Source organism: Protobothrops mucrosquamatus, unplaced genomic scaffold, assembly GCF_001527695.2.
Source record: "Protobothrops mucrosquamatus isolate PMUCROS unplaced genomic scaffold, P.Mucros_1.0 scaffold1459, whole genome shotgun sequence".
Classification (NCBI taxonomy): Eukaryota; Metazoa; Chordata; class Lepidosauria; order Squamata; family Viperidae; genus Protobothrops; species Protobothrops mucrosquamatus.
Genome location: NW_015387637.1, coordinates 371,848 through 390,282, shown reverse-complemented (window position 1 = coordinate 390,282; position 18,435 = coordinate 371,848). Strand labels below are relative to the sequence as shown.

General features: G+C 36.1%; 1 protein-coding gene across 1 annotated transcript in view; it reads left to right on the top strand.

Annotated features, from left to right (window-relative positions):
* The first annotated feature begins 232 nt into the window (after positions 1-232).
* Positions 233-18,435, top strand: part of EGLN3 (egl-9 family hypoxia inducible factor 3) — a 34,561-nt gene continuing 16,358 nt past the window's right edge. Inside the window, exon 1 of the mRNA XM_015822082.1 lies at positions 233-788. Within this exon, the coding sequence (XP_015677568.1) occupies positions 387-788 (402 nt within the window). The 5' untranslated portion in view covers positions 233-386. The remainder of the gene's footprint in view (positions 789-18,435) is intronic.

Below are 18,435 nucleotides of genomic sequence, written 5' to 3'. Positions count from 1 at the left end.
ACTTCTCACACTGATCTCCTGGCCTCAGAACAGATAGCAAAGATCTTCAGCCAAGGTGTTACTCTTACCGTAGGTGGAAGGCAGCCCCGGGGGTGCGGGGGGGGGAGTGGTGCAGTTGCTCTTCGTTGTATTCTGAAGCTTTGGGTCGCCAGGAGTGGCGAGGAACTTGAGATGGTGACCGCCGGCTGCACGGAAGACCGAGTGTTACTTACTACTTGAGCAAAACTTTTGAGCGCTCTGCTTCATTGCTTCCCTGACACAGAGCAACTCTGCCTGGTTGCGGTTCTCCGTCGCAATCTGAGAAGTTAGACCTGCTGAAGCGAGCGGCCGATTCGTTTTGTTAGAATAACCGATACTCAAGCAGCCCACGCTCTGGGACAAATCCAATGCTTGATTGCTCTTTTTTGACATTATTTAAGGGTGAGGGTGAAATGCCATTGGGCGATATTATGAGATTAGACTTAGAGAAAATTGCCCTGGACTACATTGTACCTTGTTTGCGCGATATTGGCTTTTGCTACTTGGACAATTTCTTGGGCGAGATCATAGGGGATTGCGTCTTGGAATGTGTAAAACAGATGCATTATAGTGGGGAGCTGCAGGATGGTCAACTGGCCGGCCAGCGCCATGGCATCTCCAAGAGACACTTGCGAGGAGACAAGATAAAGTGGATCGCAGGCACTGAGAAAGGATGCGAGGCCATCAACTTTCTCCTGTCACTGATAGATAGACTGGTGATGTTTTGTGGCAGTAGATTGGGTAAATACTATGTCAAGGAAAGGTCCAAGGTAAGAGCTTCAAAAATAAGACGTTGAATGTTTGACTTAAGGGGTTTATTTCATTCATTTCACTATTGCTCCTGGAATTAATTGGTGAGCTTGAAGTGCCACATAGAGAGCAATTTCAATCTTTTTCTCTCTCATTTTTTAAAAACCTTGAACCTAAACTTTATCATGTAAATAAGATCCATTGTGATGTCTAAGTCAGTTTAACAACTTAGTATATTTAAGTATTGCATACGCTAATGAATGTACAATTTGTAAAGTTAAATTTAGTAAGATATTAGTGTGAATGACAAATCTGCCTATATGCAGAGTATTTTTTTTTTGTTTCTGGTTTCTAAAAGTAGTTCTTGAACAACAGTTGTAATACCAGCCTTGTAATAAATCTTTAAAACTTTGCTGGTGCTGCTGTAGATAGCAACCTTATTTTGTTAAAAGTTTGCAAAAGTCTGATTCAACTAAACTTGACTTTGATTGTTGTGCTCAAATAATCAAGTGCTTATCAAACTACTTTAGCTTGTCTTGAGGGATTAACTTTATTACCTTTCTAATTAATGCATTTTTATTCCAACAGAGTCCACTGCACAACTGAATCTGTAAAATCCATATTAATAAATTTAATAAATTAATAGATGCTGCAGAATGTTTGTGTACAAGAGTTAATTCCTTCTGATGTTTGAAGTTAGCATTGGTGTAATTCATATGCCACTTCAAATTTTTATTAACCTGAAACAAGTGTTTACTCAGAATAAGTACCGCTTAGTAAATGTGTTTAGGATTACTGATACAGAACGTTCAGAGGTGCTTTGAAAGGTTAATAATTTATTAAATTTATTACAATGATTACACTGGTGTAACAGAAAGGCCTGCCATAATAGCCATACTAATATTTTCCCTTTGTATCAAACTTTATTCCTAAATTTTTTTCAAAGCAATTTGATTTTTTTGTCATTGAAATAGAAGAGTGAATTGTGTCACTTAAATGTTTGAACAAAACCAAAATCATAATCAAAAGCCTGTCTCTTTCTGCTAGTGACTGAATGAACTAGAATTTCTAAAGCTCTTCTTTTGTTAGTGATTTAGTCTACATAATATAACATTAAACTGTTTTTAAAGCTTCATTGTTTTGGGTCACAGGTGGAACTCTTGATCAGAATTTCATCTAGACATTTTTCTTTTTTCATTTTTTCTTGACAATTAACGTTCCAAAGTGACAGGTGTAAGCACACTTATTATGAAGTAGATCCCATTGAATTCAGTATGAAAGGTGCTTAGAACTATTGTGGACAATATGTCTTGGTTACCCAACCTATAATTTACAGTGTCAAGGTTTCCTAATCAACCAACCAACCAACCAACCCCAAAGTCAACCTGCATATACTTGATTCCTACAGAGAACTTTGAGAAAACTACTTGCCTTGAAAAAAATGGTTGATTGAATGTCTGGAAAGCCAAGTTCTTGTCATTCGGTTTTCAGTTTAATTGATTTGGTTATTTACAACAATTCATCCATCTGTCATAGCACATGTTGTTGGTGAGATGTTACAGTAAATCTCCATTATTCTAAAAGGTGCTGTGTCATGCACACACATATCCTCCTCAGATCACAGTGTTTACATTGGTGAAACATGGATAAATATAATTCCAAATCCATTCTAAACATCTGGCTGGCTGTACGACAAACCAGTAATAATAATATATTAAACTTGTAAGCTGACAAAATGCAAATAATTAAAAATGTAAAAAGCTTATCCACTTGCCATAATATAATACCTAATACAGATAAGACCCTCAACTTCATGTTCTTCTAATCACTTTCAAAATTAAATATAGCTGTCATAGTATATAGCTGATCTTTACCTTGTAGGAGCTAAACATTAATGCTCTATGATAGTAAATTCAAACTTCATCTATCCAATTGATCTAATTATAGCTTAAGGACAGTGCAGAGCCTGTCATGCTGGCTAGCCCTAAAAATGGAAGCGAATGCCATCCATGATGTAAATAATGCACATTACCACAGGGTGTTCCTGATTTCCTTAGCATGCTGAAGAAATGGCATAGCCATATCCTCTGGTCACAGTGGTGCAGTTTCTATCATCTGGTGCCTTCTTGTTGTGTTGGGATGACCACTAGAAATCTCAGGCAGGATGGAAAAATATTAAATAGAATCTTCACTATAAAATGTAAGGGGTATTACTTTAATCCAATAATTTTTTAATGAACATTTGAAAGACATATCTAAGTTTTGCTTAACGCTATTCCCAGGGGTTGAAATTTTAAGAAGAATCAAATGTACATTGCAACCAAAGGTTGTTTTATATTTGTTAGAAATTTATTACATTTGCACTAGAAGTATTTAATTAGAAAATTTTTGCAAATTTAATATTATTTTAAATGGGCTATGATCTTGGGAACAAGTGTCTTTGTACTTGGTAAGATTTAGTTCTGACTAGGTACGCCTGACATTGCATAGTTATAAACCATCCTGGAGTGCTTATGTAAAATCAGTACTAGCAAGTAGTAATTATGGTAATGCTTCCCATTTCAAAAAAATCAAGCCTAAGCAGGTATATCTGTTACTAAAAGTATAGTTGGAAGCATAAGCCTCACATTGTTCTTAGTCTTAAACAGACTAAGATAACATATTACAGGCACAGAAGTCAACATTTCCTATTAAAGTAACTAATAAAAACAAAATGATTGTGTCCTATCGGTTAATCTTAAATTTATAGTTCATTTTTACATACTGCTATATACTAGCTTAAAAAATACTGGGCAGGTATATTTATTTCTTTATTGCATTTATATCCTATCACAGTCAAAAGTCAAATTTGGTGGGTCAAATGCTTTTGATTAGTTTTCCCTTGGCATTAACTGAAATAATGTTGGCATGTTAACAAATCCTAGGAGAAGATTAAGGCCTGCTTCTAAAGAAATCTAATTGTATCTTAGAAAGCTACACAGTGTTTTTAAAAAGATGCTTGGGAGTGCACAATGGTGCAAATGCAGCACCTTTTTTGCTTCTCATCTAAAAGAACTGCCAAATTCTAATAATTCACATAATAGTTAATATTTTATCTTGCATTGATATAATTCCACTGCTGTTGCCAGGTCAGGAAAAGTACAGGTAATCCTCGATTTATGACAACAATGGAGCCCACATTTCTGTTGCTAAGTGAGATAGTTTTTAAGTGAGTTTTGCCCCATTTTACAACCTTTCTTGCCACAGTTGTTAAGTGAATCTGGCTTCCCCATTGACTTTGCTTGTCAGAAAGTTTCAAAAGGTGATTACATGAGTATGAGCTCACTGAATCAAATGAATGTAAGATTGTCATAATTCTCATCTCGGCGTCAGTATATTAATTTGTGGAAACCTTGTTTTGGATCCAACTCATAATGACTGTTTCTCCTCATTGGTGCCTATGCATATCTTAAAAAAAAAATCACTGTTACTGTTAAATCTCATAGATCTGTAAGCTTCAGAAGTGTGAATGTGTTTCTCTTCTGGGCTTAAAATTTAGTGGCAATGTGAATAAGATTTACTATAGCACTGCCGAAGACTTAACACCTTTGAAACTACTGTTGTTTATTATAAAGTCACAAAAGAGTTTCATATTTGGAAAGCAGCATTGCTGTAGTTTACAGTAGATGATCCTGGAGAAATATGCAGTTTGTCTTTCTTTTTCTAACCAAGTACACATGTTATTGCCCGGTGTTCATCACACTGGACAAAAATCACTAGAATTGTAAATAGAACACATTTATTTTATAATGTCAGATGGAGGAATTCAGCTTTGGCAGAGATCCCAGAGCAGTTGCTGTGGCTTTGTATCAAAATTAATGTTTATATTGTACTTGTCAAGCAAGATCAGGTATAGGTTTTTAAGTGGTTTTATTTCTTGCTTCTTGTTTTGCCTTTTTTTTTTTTTTTTTTTTTTTTTTTTTTTTTTTTTTTTTTTACAAAAACAAGGTGTTACAAATTTCCAGTTTGATGGATTTTTGTTTCCATGCTTCTATGATTTCTGTTTTCTTTATGGAAAACATGCTTTTCATATTATCTTCCTAACAGCGTTTTTAAAAAGTGAAATAGAGCATAGGTGATTTATTTAGTTCATTATGTCTGTGTATCATGTATTGTCCATGTATTACCAATGGTTATAATTTAACAATCACAGTCCTGTTATATTTAATAATTAAGACATCAGTTGATCACTGAGAGTTTTCAAAAGAAACAGATTATGAAAGGTTGATAATCAACAAAATATTCTCTCTCATCTTAACTAGTTATCTAATTTAACTTGGTTTAAGCAGTGTGAACAAGGAGACCTAGCTCTAGAATCCTGTGAAAAAATAAGAACACTGTTTTGAAAATGCTTGCATCCAGTTCGGTCTGAAAAAACAACATCCCAATCGGATAAAAACTTCATGCAAAAGTTAGAATATTTAATTTGAATTCAGGAAGATCTATATAATGATATAATTTTTCAACTGCTCTTTGTTATATTTTAGGCCTAATATACTTGTGAAAGGCAGAGTTTAAATGTAAGGATCTGTAGAGTGATATTTGCTATAGAAATTATTAATCAATGTAGATTGGTGGTGCCAGAAGTCTTAGCCTGAACCATGATAGAATACACATTTCTGAGAGGGTGAATCTTCTGGCTGGGGAATAGAAAATTCTCTTATGAAGACTCATAATCCAGTTTTGTGGATATAATTTGAGGAGAACTAATTGTCTAACACATTCTACATGTTTCTCATCTCTCTGCTTCATAAATGATTATCTGTCATGCCAATTAAATGCCCTATGGTTTTATCTGGATTCTTGGTATACCATGCCTTTTATTTTGTTTTCTTGGAATCAAAATATAGCAGCAGGTTAGTTTTAATCAAATTGTAAATCAGTATTGCCTTTGGTTATTATTCTGCTCTTATTCCTATAGGAACCAAAATTTTTGACTCTTTAAGCAACCTTTCCTGTGAATTCCTGTGAAGCAAATTAGCCTACTGTGGAGATTAAAACAGTGACATCCATCATCAAATACTAAAAGAACTTTGAAACATGTTTTTGAAATTTTGACGAACCATTCTTAATTTCATATATTTTATTTTTATTTTACTGTATTCGTCTGAGCCTTAAATTCTCTAACCCAAAGAAGCTATGTTATGGTTTAGTATTGTACAAACCATGGTGTATAGGACATTCTTTTCTTGCCTTCCAGTGTCTGATACTCCATTGCCTAGAATTCCTCATTAATGTGCTGTACTCTTGCCACCAGGGAATTCTGGGAAATATAGTCGCAAAACATCTGGAGGACATGGATTTCTAACATGGTCTTGATTGTTAACAAAATATATAGAAATGACTTTCACCGCATTCACTGCTTCTGGAGGCAGGTTGTTCCACTGGTTAATTGTTCTCACTGTCAGGAAGTTTCTCCTTAGTTCTAGATTGCTTCTACTTAATGGTTTTATTCAGGAAATTAGTAATGTAATCAACAGTTTAAAATGTATTAATTATCAAAAGTTAACCAATTAGTTTGGAAATAATCCTACATATGTGCAATTAGTGTATTTGAATGGAATAATATTTGGTATCACAAATGGAAGAAAATTGTCCAGTCTTCAAAATATTTTCTACAACAGTTGTGATTTTTTAATCTTACATTATCAATAATAAAACATTACAGCGTGGAGTATAACTGTAGTGTTCTCCTCCATAAGACGCCATTCCACTCCAGATTTTCCCTGGGTAGATTTGGCATTTTCCTTCTCCCATTCCCTGTTTTCCAGTAACTTTTTTGCACTTTGATGGGAATGGGTTCATCTCATATGAGATCTTCATACTGTGTTTATTCTTATCTTAGATCTTTGCAATGCTTAGATGTTTGCTTCCCAGATAGTGAGTGGCTTGTCTCTGATTAGTCTGTCAGCCACCTTCAGCTCACAGAATTTGTATCCAGTACCTTTTGGTTTATGAGGATGTCTGCATTCAGATGAAAAATTTAAAAAAAAAGATTATTTAGAAAAAGTCCTATTGTATTCAGTAGAACTTACATACAACTAAATATGTATAGGATTGCAGTCATTTTTGACATAATGGGTTCATGAAAAGGATCCATATAATCAGGTTTACAGTATTTATATTAAACTGGAATGAAATGGATGAAATTCTGTCTGGGTGTCATTTCCTTCTGAAGTGATTTTTCTCCATCCCACAAAGAAAACTATGTAGAATATATGTATATCATAGATGTAGTCATATTGAGCATAGTGAACATTTCATAATAAGCCATATTTTGCTTAACTATGGTTATTGGATAAATTGCTGGGCATGCACAATATGCAAAATGAAGCAAGCAATTTCTAAACCAAGGCAGACATAACCAAGCCATGGTTTCTAAAAGTCTGCATTCATATAATGAATTCCTCTGAGCCTTAAATTCTCCAAACCCAGAAAAATCATTTTACGGTTTAGTTTTATGTGAACCCACACAATTCATAGAAGAGCCTTTCCTTGCCCGATGCCTTCTAGTGTCTGTTACTCTGGTGCCTAGAATTTCTCATCAATATGCTGCACTCTTACTGCCTGGGAATTCTGGGAGTTATAGTCTCAATACATCTGGAGGATATCAGAGTAGATGGACATTGGTTGTCTGAGAATTAGACAATTTCTTCTGCTTACATGTTTTATTATAATTCCTTTTACCCCCAGAAATGCTTTCAAAATGAATAATGCATGAAACATATCCCTAATGAATGGAAAGACATGGATGTTCATTATGCTGATTGATGTGAACAAGTGTGTCTGCTGAAAGGCAAACCTGTTTGGTTGGAAAAGGAATTCCAGGTGTCTAATTGAGTTTACAAATTTCGTTGGTATCTTTATTTCCTTCTTGAATCAGCTGCTTCAGTAAATGTCATTCTTCTTTCATAAGCTTATGGGCAAAAGTAAATGAAAAAATCTGGAATGTGCTAAGGGGAAATAGTTTATGCAGAGATCTTTCATCTTAGGTCAGACGGCAGTTAATTGTGCCTTAGTACCAAGTGAAAATTAATAGTTCTGTTGTTTTACATTCTGGTTGTTTTAGGCATACTGTTTTAGGCATACTGAATAAAAGACTGGAATAACTTTCCATCTCTCTACATACATGTCCCCTGTGTTTTTTCCTACCACATGTCTTTGTCGGGCATCTTAATTAAATATGAACTGTTCTGTATGTGATATTTGGGTGGTAAAAATAGTTAGCTGACTGTCATTTGGTTACTAGCAAGTAATGCCTGGTTTTCATGTTTGAGTGATCCATGAATTTGAGATTTTCACTTAAGATTTAAAATACCATACAGTCAAGTAGTATATGAAAAAATGGTCTTGGCATGGGTTTCATATGAGATGTTCATCTTGAAGTCACTGAGCAGCATATGTGGCAGATATAATAGCGATTGTACAGTTTTCTATCATCTCATTTTTATGGGGGTTTGTATGAAATGAAAGATTTTCTGAAGATGGTAAAAATAAAACAACTAAAAGCTATTTTATTGCATGCTGTCTATACTGCCTGAATATCTATATAAATAAAAATGTAAATGTTCGTTTGTTCAAAATCTTAAATCTCCGAAAGTTCTTCACCGATTGCTTTGAAATTTCGACACAACATTGCATTCGAATACGCACATGTTTTTATATACCTACTATTATATAGATGTCACACCTGTGACAGGTAAAAACGTGATATATTACAAACGTGCGCTTTCTCTTTTCTTTCTTTTCCATTTAACCAGACTGAGCCACAGCAACGCGTGGCTGGGTACAGCTAGTAATAAAATAAAAATCTATTCATTCTTTTATATTTTTTGCATAAAATGATGTATTTTAATATAGAGCTTCTGTCACTAAGGAAAGTTACTGTTTTTTCATAATAGCAATAGCACTTAGACTTATATACTGTTCGATAGTGTTTTATAGCACTCTGGGAAGTTACAACATCAGCATATTGTCCCCAACAATCTGGGTCCTCATTTTACTGACTTCAGAAGGTTGGAAGTCAACCTTGAGCTGTCAAGATCAAACTCCTGGCAGTGAGCAGAATTAGCCTGCAATACTACATTCGAACCATTGTGCCACCATGGCTCTTCTATGATAATTGTAATAGCATAGCCATTTTTAAGTTATTGCTGAAAATTAAGAGAAAAATTCCAGTTGGATTGAACGGACATTGTGCAAATTATTTAAAAACATGATGTTTTCTTTGACTATTGACTTGGGATTGTATATAAAAACAAACAAATGAATATTTTGTTTTAATCTATCCCTTTCATTGTCATAAAAATCATAGCAGGGGTTATCAGAAAAATATGTGATAAAATCAGTAAAACCTCATTTTACTAGATTTAATGCTACATGAATTTATTAAACTTAATACTATTTTTAAAAAAAAAACTTTTCAAGAAGTAAATATCTTAGGATTTGTAAAAAAATATTCTGAATTGTAAATCTTGGTTTATAATATCTTATATATGTACAGCAAAATAGGGACATCCTAAGGCCTCCAAATACTTTGGAGCTGCAGTGTTTTTAATTAGCTGCACAGATGTGTTTTTAATCCCTCAGGAAAATACCTTCCAGGTAGACCAGGTCAGGAAACAGATTCTTCTAGAATGGTTAGAAAATATACTTTATTGAGATAAGCTCTAATAATGGGCTCTTGAAAGCTGTCTGTGTTTTTCTTTCTCTCCCTCTTATATCCTAGGCAGGGAGTTAAGGCAAAGCCAGTTTGAGTGTCTTTCTAATATATTCATTTCCGGGGCTGAAAACCTGCTTTTGTAGCTGTTGCTGTGCAATTTCTTTAAGGTCATCTCTGAGAAACTCCACGCTACCAGATTAAGGAGCCTATCGTAGGAAAACTGAGGCGATCACCCCAATCAGCTGACTGTAGGGGTTAAGGAAAATGGCTACTTTGTCATTATTTAATTAGTGTTAGAGATTGACCATTATGGGAATTCTGCTTCAAGTGCCAAATCTTAGATACTTTGTACCTTAGTTTATGGGGAGTTTGCTATTTGCTTTTCACCTTTAGAGAATGAAATGTCTTGGGTCAACCCTTTGATAACACTACAAATACGCTAGGTTGACTTTTCACATGAAAAGGCAAAGGAAAATTCGCAGACACCCATCACTATGATTTATAGCCTGTGGTATTGAGTTACATTAGTCATCATACAGTCAGCCCATTGTGCTTGCAGGTATATGTAGTAAGCTCATTTTGTTTTTCATTTTTGAAGAATATATGTAGAATATACCAAGGAACATAGTTATGTGTCTGTTTCCCCCTCTCTGGAGTTGGAGCTTAGGGCTGTGACCTTGGAGAGGGAGATTGTAAGAGCCAGCTCTTTCTAGCATCTGGAAGAACTCCTAACCTCAGAAAGTCCACAAAGGGAAGGTCAGGGTTGACTCAAGTCCCAAAGAATTCTAAGCCTCCATTCCAGCCTTTTTTGTATCTTGCGTTTGTTTGTGTAGGACACTTGTTCCGTATTCTGCAGTCTGAGAGACAAAACTCCCTTCTGAGGGGCAGAGCAATGCTTTCTTCTATTTTATTTCTCCCTTAACCAACAACAGACCAAAAAGGGGTTCTTCTTTATTTTTAATCAATCATTTACTGTACTTTGACATCAACACACTCTGACTCAGTTTTATGATTTTTTTTTTCCTAGGCTAACCTTCCTCAGTATAGTAACTTCCAAATAAGGGCCAGCTTTTGCCGCTGCCGTCTTCCACGTCCCTGTCTCCCTTAGAGGTTATTTCTTCTCTAGTTTAAAGTAATTTAAGGTTTAACATGGATCTCTATGTTTCCTTTTAATCTTCACTGGACCAGCATATTAACTCAGATACCCTTCTATCTTGTATAACATATTTAATCCTAACATTCCTACCTCATCTTTATGATATTATATTAAGTATAGGCAACAGATGCCGAATTCTTGAATTTTGGCAATCTAAATTAGAAACTCTGCCAAAGGTCGTATTCATTGCCCAGGACAGCTGTCTGTCGACTTTGGACAAATTTCTGCCCCATCTACTTTAATAATTGGATGCAGCAATGATCTTAACTTGTTGACTGATCCAGAAAATCGTGACATTTGAATTCCACATTACTTTTACCTTTTGTTTTCTCAAAAGCATCAGTATGCAGAATTTAGTGGGCAATGAGAGCAAAGTTCTTGTAGTTTAGAGTTCCAAGTCAATACATCCTCTTTGTAGTTGGCCTTTTACTATAGCTGTCACAGGCCTTGTTCCATAATAGGTTTTGCTAAAAAAAACTACCGCTTGCTTCTATACAAATTCCTGCAAATCTATACAGAATCAGAGTAATAATGTGTTGCAACAAAAGTAATTTTTGACAATAAAAATCAGTTGCATTTACAGCAGTTAATATGGTCATTGGAATACTGTGGTTGTTTCACTAACTACAATGTTTAGCTACAACAGGGTGTTTGGCAGCATTACGTTTAGATTAGGGACAATTTTATAGCCCAAAACAGGCTTGGTTTGGTTTTCAGGAATACTGTATCTAGCAGGTATATAGATTGGGGCCTGTATTATACAAAACACAGCACAAAGGGACATAGACATTCTTGTGTTTCCTGACTGATTCTGGAAGCATATCAACAATTGTCAGATTCCTATATTACATAGCAAGGCCTTGAAGTGGTAAGCACTGCTGCCCTTGGGAAAACTTCTGCCTGTCAAAAATTGGAGCTTTTTGAAAACTCCCCTTTAGGCTTTCAAGAAACTATTCTGTGAAGTGAGGGCTTAAGTAACTCAGGGAAACAAGGAGAACATCTTAAATATGTGTTTTGTCCTTCTCTAAATGGTGACAGACTGTGGATAGCTTGGGGATGCTTTTGTGCTTTTAGTGCAATTGTGAAAATCTGGTTGAGAAACAAAAGTTTTTCTTTTAAAACAAAGAAGCAGTCAATACACTACAAATAAAAAGGCTGAGCCTTTCCAACACCCAACTGTTTATATTCTGTAAAGTTTGGTCCCCATATGTAGTCACCAGCCAGGAGGAGTCATTTGTGTTGCATTACTATGTATTCACAATCTGTGTTTTTTCCCTTTTCATTTGCTATAGTGTCACCTTGATATTTAAACAGAATAGAAGAAAGTCTTCATTGACAGTTTAATATAAAAATGCTGTGGTTGACTGCTTCTTCTAATGCATCCTGTTTTTAACCCAAACTGAGAGTAACTGTAGCTTAAACATCTAAAACACAATTCTTATTGTCAGATGGTGGCAGCATCTCTCTAGGTTCCATATCCAAAGGACAAACCATATATATTTATATATCTCCATTTGAGGAAAAAAGCTGTATCTGTTGGGGAGAAAAAGGTGTGGGGAGGGTCATTGCTAGGAGATTAATACTCTTGCTTTCTTCGTGCAGCAGTTTCCAGCATGATCGATGAACTAGGAAATAATCAGGGCTCCTCCATGGTAGGTTATACATCTTAAGACATTTATTTCTCATTGATTACTTGGGTAACACCAATGAGCCATTGATATAAATCTCATTGCATTAGCAACAGACCTGACCCCCTATCTGGTCTGCCTGCTGGTCTAGAGTCTGCTTTTATAGCACAGGTTTAGTACAGTTTGTAATTGAAGTAGAAGTTGACTATTAACTATCAATGTGCCATCGTTATGATGTTTATGTGTGTGTAGTGGAATGTCATATAGCTCTGAGAGATGCTTTTTCCTGATCCCATTAGGAAGGGTCAAGCCTCCTAATATCAGGGTGAAGATCTGAAGTGCAACTTTAATTTTTATCCTAGGAAGGAATGATAATAATTCATTTACATAGAGAGAAATAAAAGGTTGTCACTACAAGAATTGAAATGTGTAGACATTCTTCCTAGTCTGCCTACCTTTATTCTGGATTTTTTTTCTTGGCCACATTCAATCAAGAGGGTGCCTTATGACTAAATTTGACAAAGTAAATCACACTGTACTTCTTGGTAAGATAGAAAAATATGAAGCAGTAGACAGCATCACCACCAGATGGATTTGTAACTGGCTGACCAACCGCACTCAATGTGTAGTCCTCAATGGAATTACATTGACATAGAGGGAAGCAAGCAGTGGAGTACTCATGGTTCTATTTTAGGTCCAGTACTCTTCAACATCTTCATAAACGATTTAGAGGAAGGGATAGAAGGGGAACAATACCAAGCTGGGGGAAATAGCCAACACTTTTAAACTCAGGAACCAGAAAGGTCTTCCAGACTTGAACACTGGGTCCAATCCAACAACATGTAATTTAGTGGTGAAAAAATTAAGGTTTTACACTTAGGCAAAAAAATCTCCAAATGCACAGATATAGAATAGGTAGTACCTGGCTCAACAACAGTAACTGTACAGAAGTCCTAGTGGACAATCACTTAAGTATATGAGTCAGTAGTGTGCCACAGCTGCTAAAAAAACCAATACAGACTTAGGCTGCATTAACAGAGAATCAATATCACATGAAGTATTAGTACTCCTTTATACTGCACTGGGGAGACCACACTTGGAATACTGAATCCAATTTTTGTCACCACGATACAAAAAGTTATTGAGATTCCAGAAAGAATGCAGAGAAGAACAACAAAGATGATTGGGGACTGGGGGCTAAATCATGATGAATGGTTGCAGGAAGTGGGAATGTGTGGTCTAACAAATAGAAGGATTGGGGTGACATGATAGGAGTCTTCCACTATTTGAGTGGCTGTCACAGAAAGGAAGGGGTGAGTCTATTCTTCAGAGCACGTGAGGGCAAGACAAGAAGTAACAGAAGGAAGCTTAACAAGGAGATTCAACTTAGAATTAAGGTGACATTTCCTGTCAGTGAGAACAATCATTGGAACATCTTACCTCCAGAACTTGTGGGTGCTCCATCCATAATGTTGGATGTTTTTAAGAATAGATTGGACAGCCATTTGTCTGCAATTGTATAGGGCTGCTGCTTGAACAGGGGGTTGGACTAGAAGACCTACAAGGTCCCTTCCAACTCTGTTATTCTGCATTCTTTTTATCTTTTGATATTTAATCTCACATGATGTGTATAATACAGGTCAGATGAAATTAGTCCCTTTCTACATACTCTTAAAACTGCTGAAACAAATCTATTTGAAATTTACTTTTTTGTTGGGCTGTTGATCTTAGAAACCGGAATGGAATAAAGATAAGAAATTTAAAAAAAACAACATGAGCAAAATAATCAACAGAAAATGTAAGATAGCTGTTCTGAGTTTCAAAATCAAAAATGAGTTTTTGAGAAAAGTGAGATGTAAGAAACAATAAGGGCTCCATAAACTTATGTGCTTTTACCATTAATACTGTATAAAAAAGATGTAAATAGTGAGGGTTTTTTAGGTTAAGCCAAGAGGGCAATCCACAGTTCCTTCCTGATTGTTTCATGTGTGTTACAATTCCAACTTTCGGTTTTGTACACATACAGAATCTCATTTAGGTGCTTGCATCCAATTTTCAAAATAAAATGCTAATGAATTAGGGCTTGTATGCGCTCTACATTTCTTTGGACAGAGTCTGTTTGCAGAATATTTGTGTACATTACAAATATAAAACGTTTACAATGTTTTACAGGTGTATTACAGTGTCTAATTCAGCATCAGGCTTTGATACATTCAGTAATCTTGGCAATGGCTCAAGTATTCTTTCCAGAATCAGTCTCCACTTTGCTTTTAGGCTTTTGTTACCTGCTTATTGAAAAATCACTTGGTTCTCATCTTTGAAGTGATTATATTGAGGAAACCTGTGAATCACAATTTTGTTATTGTATCCTTAACTTGAAGATCTCTGAGTTGAGCTGCTAGGATTGTTATTTTGTTACACTTTCATATTTCAGTTCTCTGTTGTTCTGTGCATCTGGATTACGAAATCTGTGGGCATGATCCTTCAGCATATCTGTATAATGAGAATCACTTCAATGTAGCAATCAGTGAAATCCTTTCTTCCATTCCCGCATCTTGACTGGCTGTTTACTGCTCAGGTTGAGACTACTGTTGATTCCCTCTTGCATGAACCACTGCATCCACCAAACATGCTCATGTTACTTTTTAAAGTAACATTGACATGCCACTAAGTAAAACTTATTTTGATTGGCTAGGTGCATTCATGCCAGTTATTATTGCCCCCATGTATGAGTGTAATCTGTACTTAAGAGTTTCGTACTAATTTTCATATGAGGAACTACCAAGTTGAAAGTATTTCAGAGATGTTCTCTGTCAGCAGTTTGTAAACTTCACATAGGTTGTGAATCATTGTTTCCATGAGACTTCTATTCATTAACCCCTTTCTTGTTTCTAATATCAGAAGAACAAAGGTTGCAGATTGCAGTATCAAACTGTTGATGTCTGCAGGATTTGCATGTCACCATTGGACAGATGGTGCATGAAGTGTCGCTATACAAGCCCCAGCACCTTTGAATCTTTGTGTGACACTTATGCATGTACAAAAAGGGCAGGGTTTGTGTTTAATACTCCATCCACCATCTTGCTGAGTTTAATGATCTCCATAGGTACCATTGATCAGAGTGGAAATGAAAATGTGCCTGTAACAACCAGGTTACCTTTTTCTACTGACTAGAAATTGTACTAGGAAGACACAATGTCCATCACAAAATGTATTTCTATTTCTGAGTAGACCTGCTGAGAAAATTGGGCCCAACTACAGACTGCCAGAGCAAGCACAATTCTCACCCCGCTAGCAGATTGAGTTAGAAAGAAGGACTTGATCTGGAATTCTTCTGAAATGTTAACATTTCTCTGCTGATTTTTTGAGAGCAGAGGGGGAGAAAGGGGTGATGACAAATAATAAAAAAATACAATATAGTAACAATCAGAATAAGTAAATAAACGTTACCTTCATTCAGAAAGAGATCCAAGCATATCCTTACTTTCTAATGCACCCACACATAGTACACACACACACACACACACACACACAGGGTGGGGGAGAGAGATGTGAAAGATCCATGTAACAAGTAGCCCTGACTAGAATAGGTCCAGGGCCACCCATTTGTATAATATAAATTATTTCCATGGATTTCAGCTAAGCAGAGAAATGGAGAGAGGGGGAATTTTAAAAAGCTTTTGTCTTTAGCTTTTTTTATACAAATGCAAAGGAAGCAAGTACATTTTTCTGCCTTGCAATGTTCTGCATTCAGTTGGTGGGCTGCAAGAAAATTGGCCATGTTCTCTTACAGGACACATGAATGAACTATTATTAGCCATTCTCCATCGTCATGCAGATACATTTATTTGATGCATTTATATTCCACTTTTTAGTTTGAAGGGCTCTTGGATTGACTTAAAGAAGATTAAAACAAAGGCAGCCCTGCTTTAGGCCTTTCATTTAAAAAGACAAGAGAAAAAAAAACAGGATCAGGAGGAAACAGGAGGGAAAAGGACAAGAGGAAAATTCAAGTGTTGGTTTCAAATATTTCATCGTTTTTATTTAGATTAACTTGAAATGAAGCTCCTTGGGTTATTTTATTTTAATCATGTCTCAGTTTCAGCCTGATGCTGAAAAAGAGGAAGATGTTTCATATGGCTATAATGAGAATGTATTTTTAGATTCCTGGAAGGCTGAGTATCCCATGTGTCTCATGACCGAATATTTTCTCTGTTCATGCTGAGTATTAACACTGACTACATTGGGCGCTGTTTGATGAATCTTGTCTGAGTTTGGACCTGGCCATGGATTCCACCTGCTAATGCAGCAGGAGCTGCAAGTCCAGAAAATCTTCAGGCCACAATACTGTATATGCAAATACAACTGTTCCAAACTACACGTTTGAACCTTGCTCTTGGTAGCTGCTTATAAACTGCAGCATTACTTGTCAGTTTACAATGATGTCCTCGGATATATGTTGCTTTTTTTGTCAAGACAGTACTGATCCCCACATGTTCCTGTTGCTATATCCTGCTAGTGTTGCCACTAATTGTTCCTTACTGCTGATATCACAGCTTGTAACACAGCTAATTATATATCTAATGCAGAGGTTCCCAACCTTTTGGGCACCAGGGACCGGTTCCGTGGAGAGAGGTTTTATTGCGGACCGGAGAGTGCAGGGTTTTGTGTGCTGCCTGCATCTCGCGGATGGGGCTTTGCTTGTTTGTGCGGACTGGTTGCTGGCATGCTGTGGACCAGTACTGTACTGGGCCACGGACCAGGGGTTGAGGACCCCTGATCTAGTGGACATTCTGACATCTGTAATTCTATGGATATTCTGTAACTTTATGGGTATTCTTGTTATCCTAAAGTTTGGCTCCAGAATGAGAACTAGTTGGAAAACTAGGATGTTCCATTACTCATAATGTATATTGCTTTAAAGCAGCAATGCATACAGGATCCAATCTGAGTCAATCACCAGGACCAGAGTTTTATTCTTCCAAGCTTTTGGACTTGTACTGGAGCCCCTATATACTGTATAACCTGGTTAAATAGCTGGCACAATGCTTAAGCTTCCTGACCCAACCCTTGAACAGTACAGTCACATCATCCACACACCCTGAGGTGACAAACCCATACTGGATCCCATAACATTATCCTGGGACACGTACATTCTACACAATGCACCCCACCCTGTTGTCCTAGTTTTTTTCAATTATCTTTGAGTATTTATTTATTTTGTGTTGAGCCCTTCTGTTATTCATTGTCTTTCATAGTTTTTTCATCAGTGTTTTGGGTAATCTTTTGCTGATTACTGAAGTATCTCCACAGTTTATTTTTCCAAGAAGGACCTTACCAAACTAGAGGAGGAGGGCAGACAGGATGTGGAGATGTCTGGAAACCACATCTTAGAAGGAATGATTGAAAGAGCTGGATATGTTTAGCCTTAGGGGAAAAGATTAAGAAGAAACATAACAGCCTTTCAGATATCTGAGGCTGTCTAGTGGAAGATGAACAGATTTATTTGTTGATCCAGAGAAAAAGGTAGAACCTTTGCGTTGAAATAGCTGAGGAATAGATTTCTGCTAAACATTAGAGAAACTGACAATGGAACAGATTGCCTCAGAAGATAGTTGGCTCTCTTATGCTGGAAATATTTAAACAGTACATATATGGCTGTCTGACAGGAATTCTAGAATCTTATCCTATATAGCAGATCCTGAATTGACCCTGCAGGAAGGATTATATTAGATGATCTTTAAATTTCCTTTACATCTGCTCCTTAATTCTGGGATGTGTAGGAATAAGTTCTGCCACGAATCCTGCTCTATTTGTTATCTACCAGGAGTGCAGGACCTTATCTGCAGTGGCCACTGTGTCTTTATCAGATCAGGGGTATGCATTCCCTTGTGAAACAGGTGAAATCATTTTTTAAAATCCCACTCACTTTTTAAATGCAATTTTAAATTACACGTGTGTTGTTTTAATTCTCTTGACTTACTTTATTTATTTATTATTTATTTATTATTTTAATTTGTATACCGCCCTTCTCCCATAGGACTCAGGGCGGTTCACAGCATATTAAAAGCAAATAGTAAACACAAAATACAAAAAATTACAAAATACAAAAATACAGAAAATAAACCCCGATAAAAGCCGAATTAAAACCAAATATTACAAGCTGTGTTTCGAATTAAATA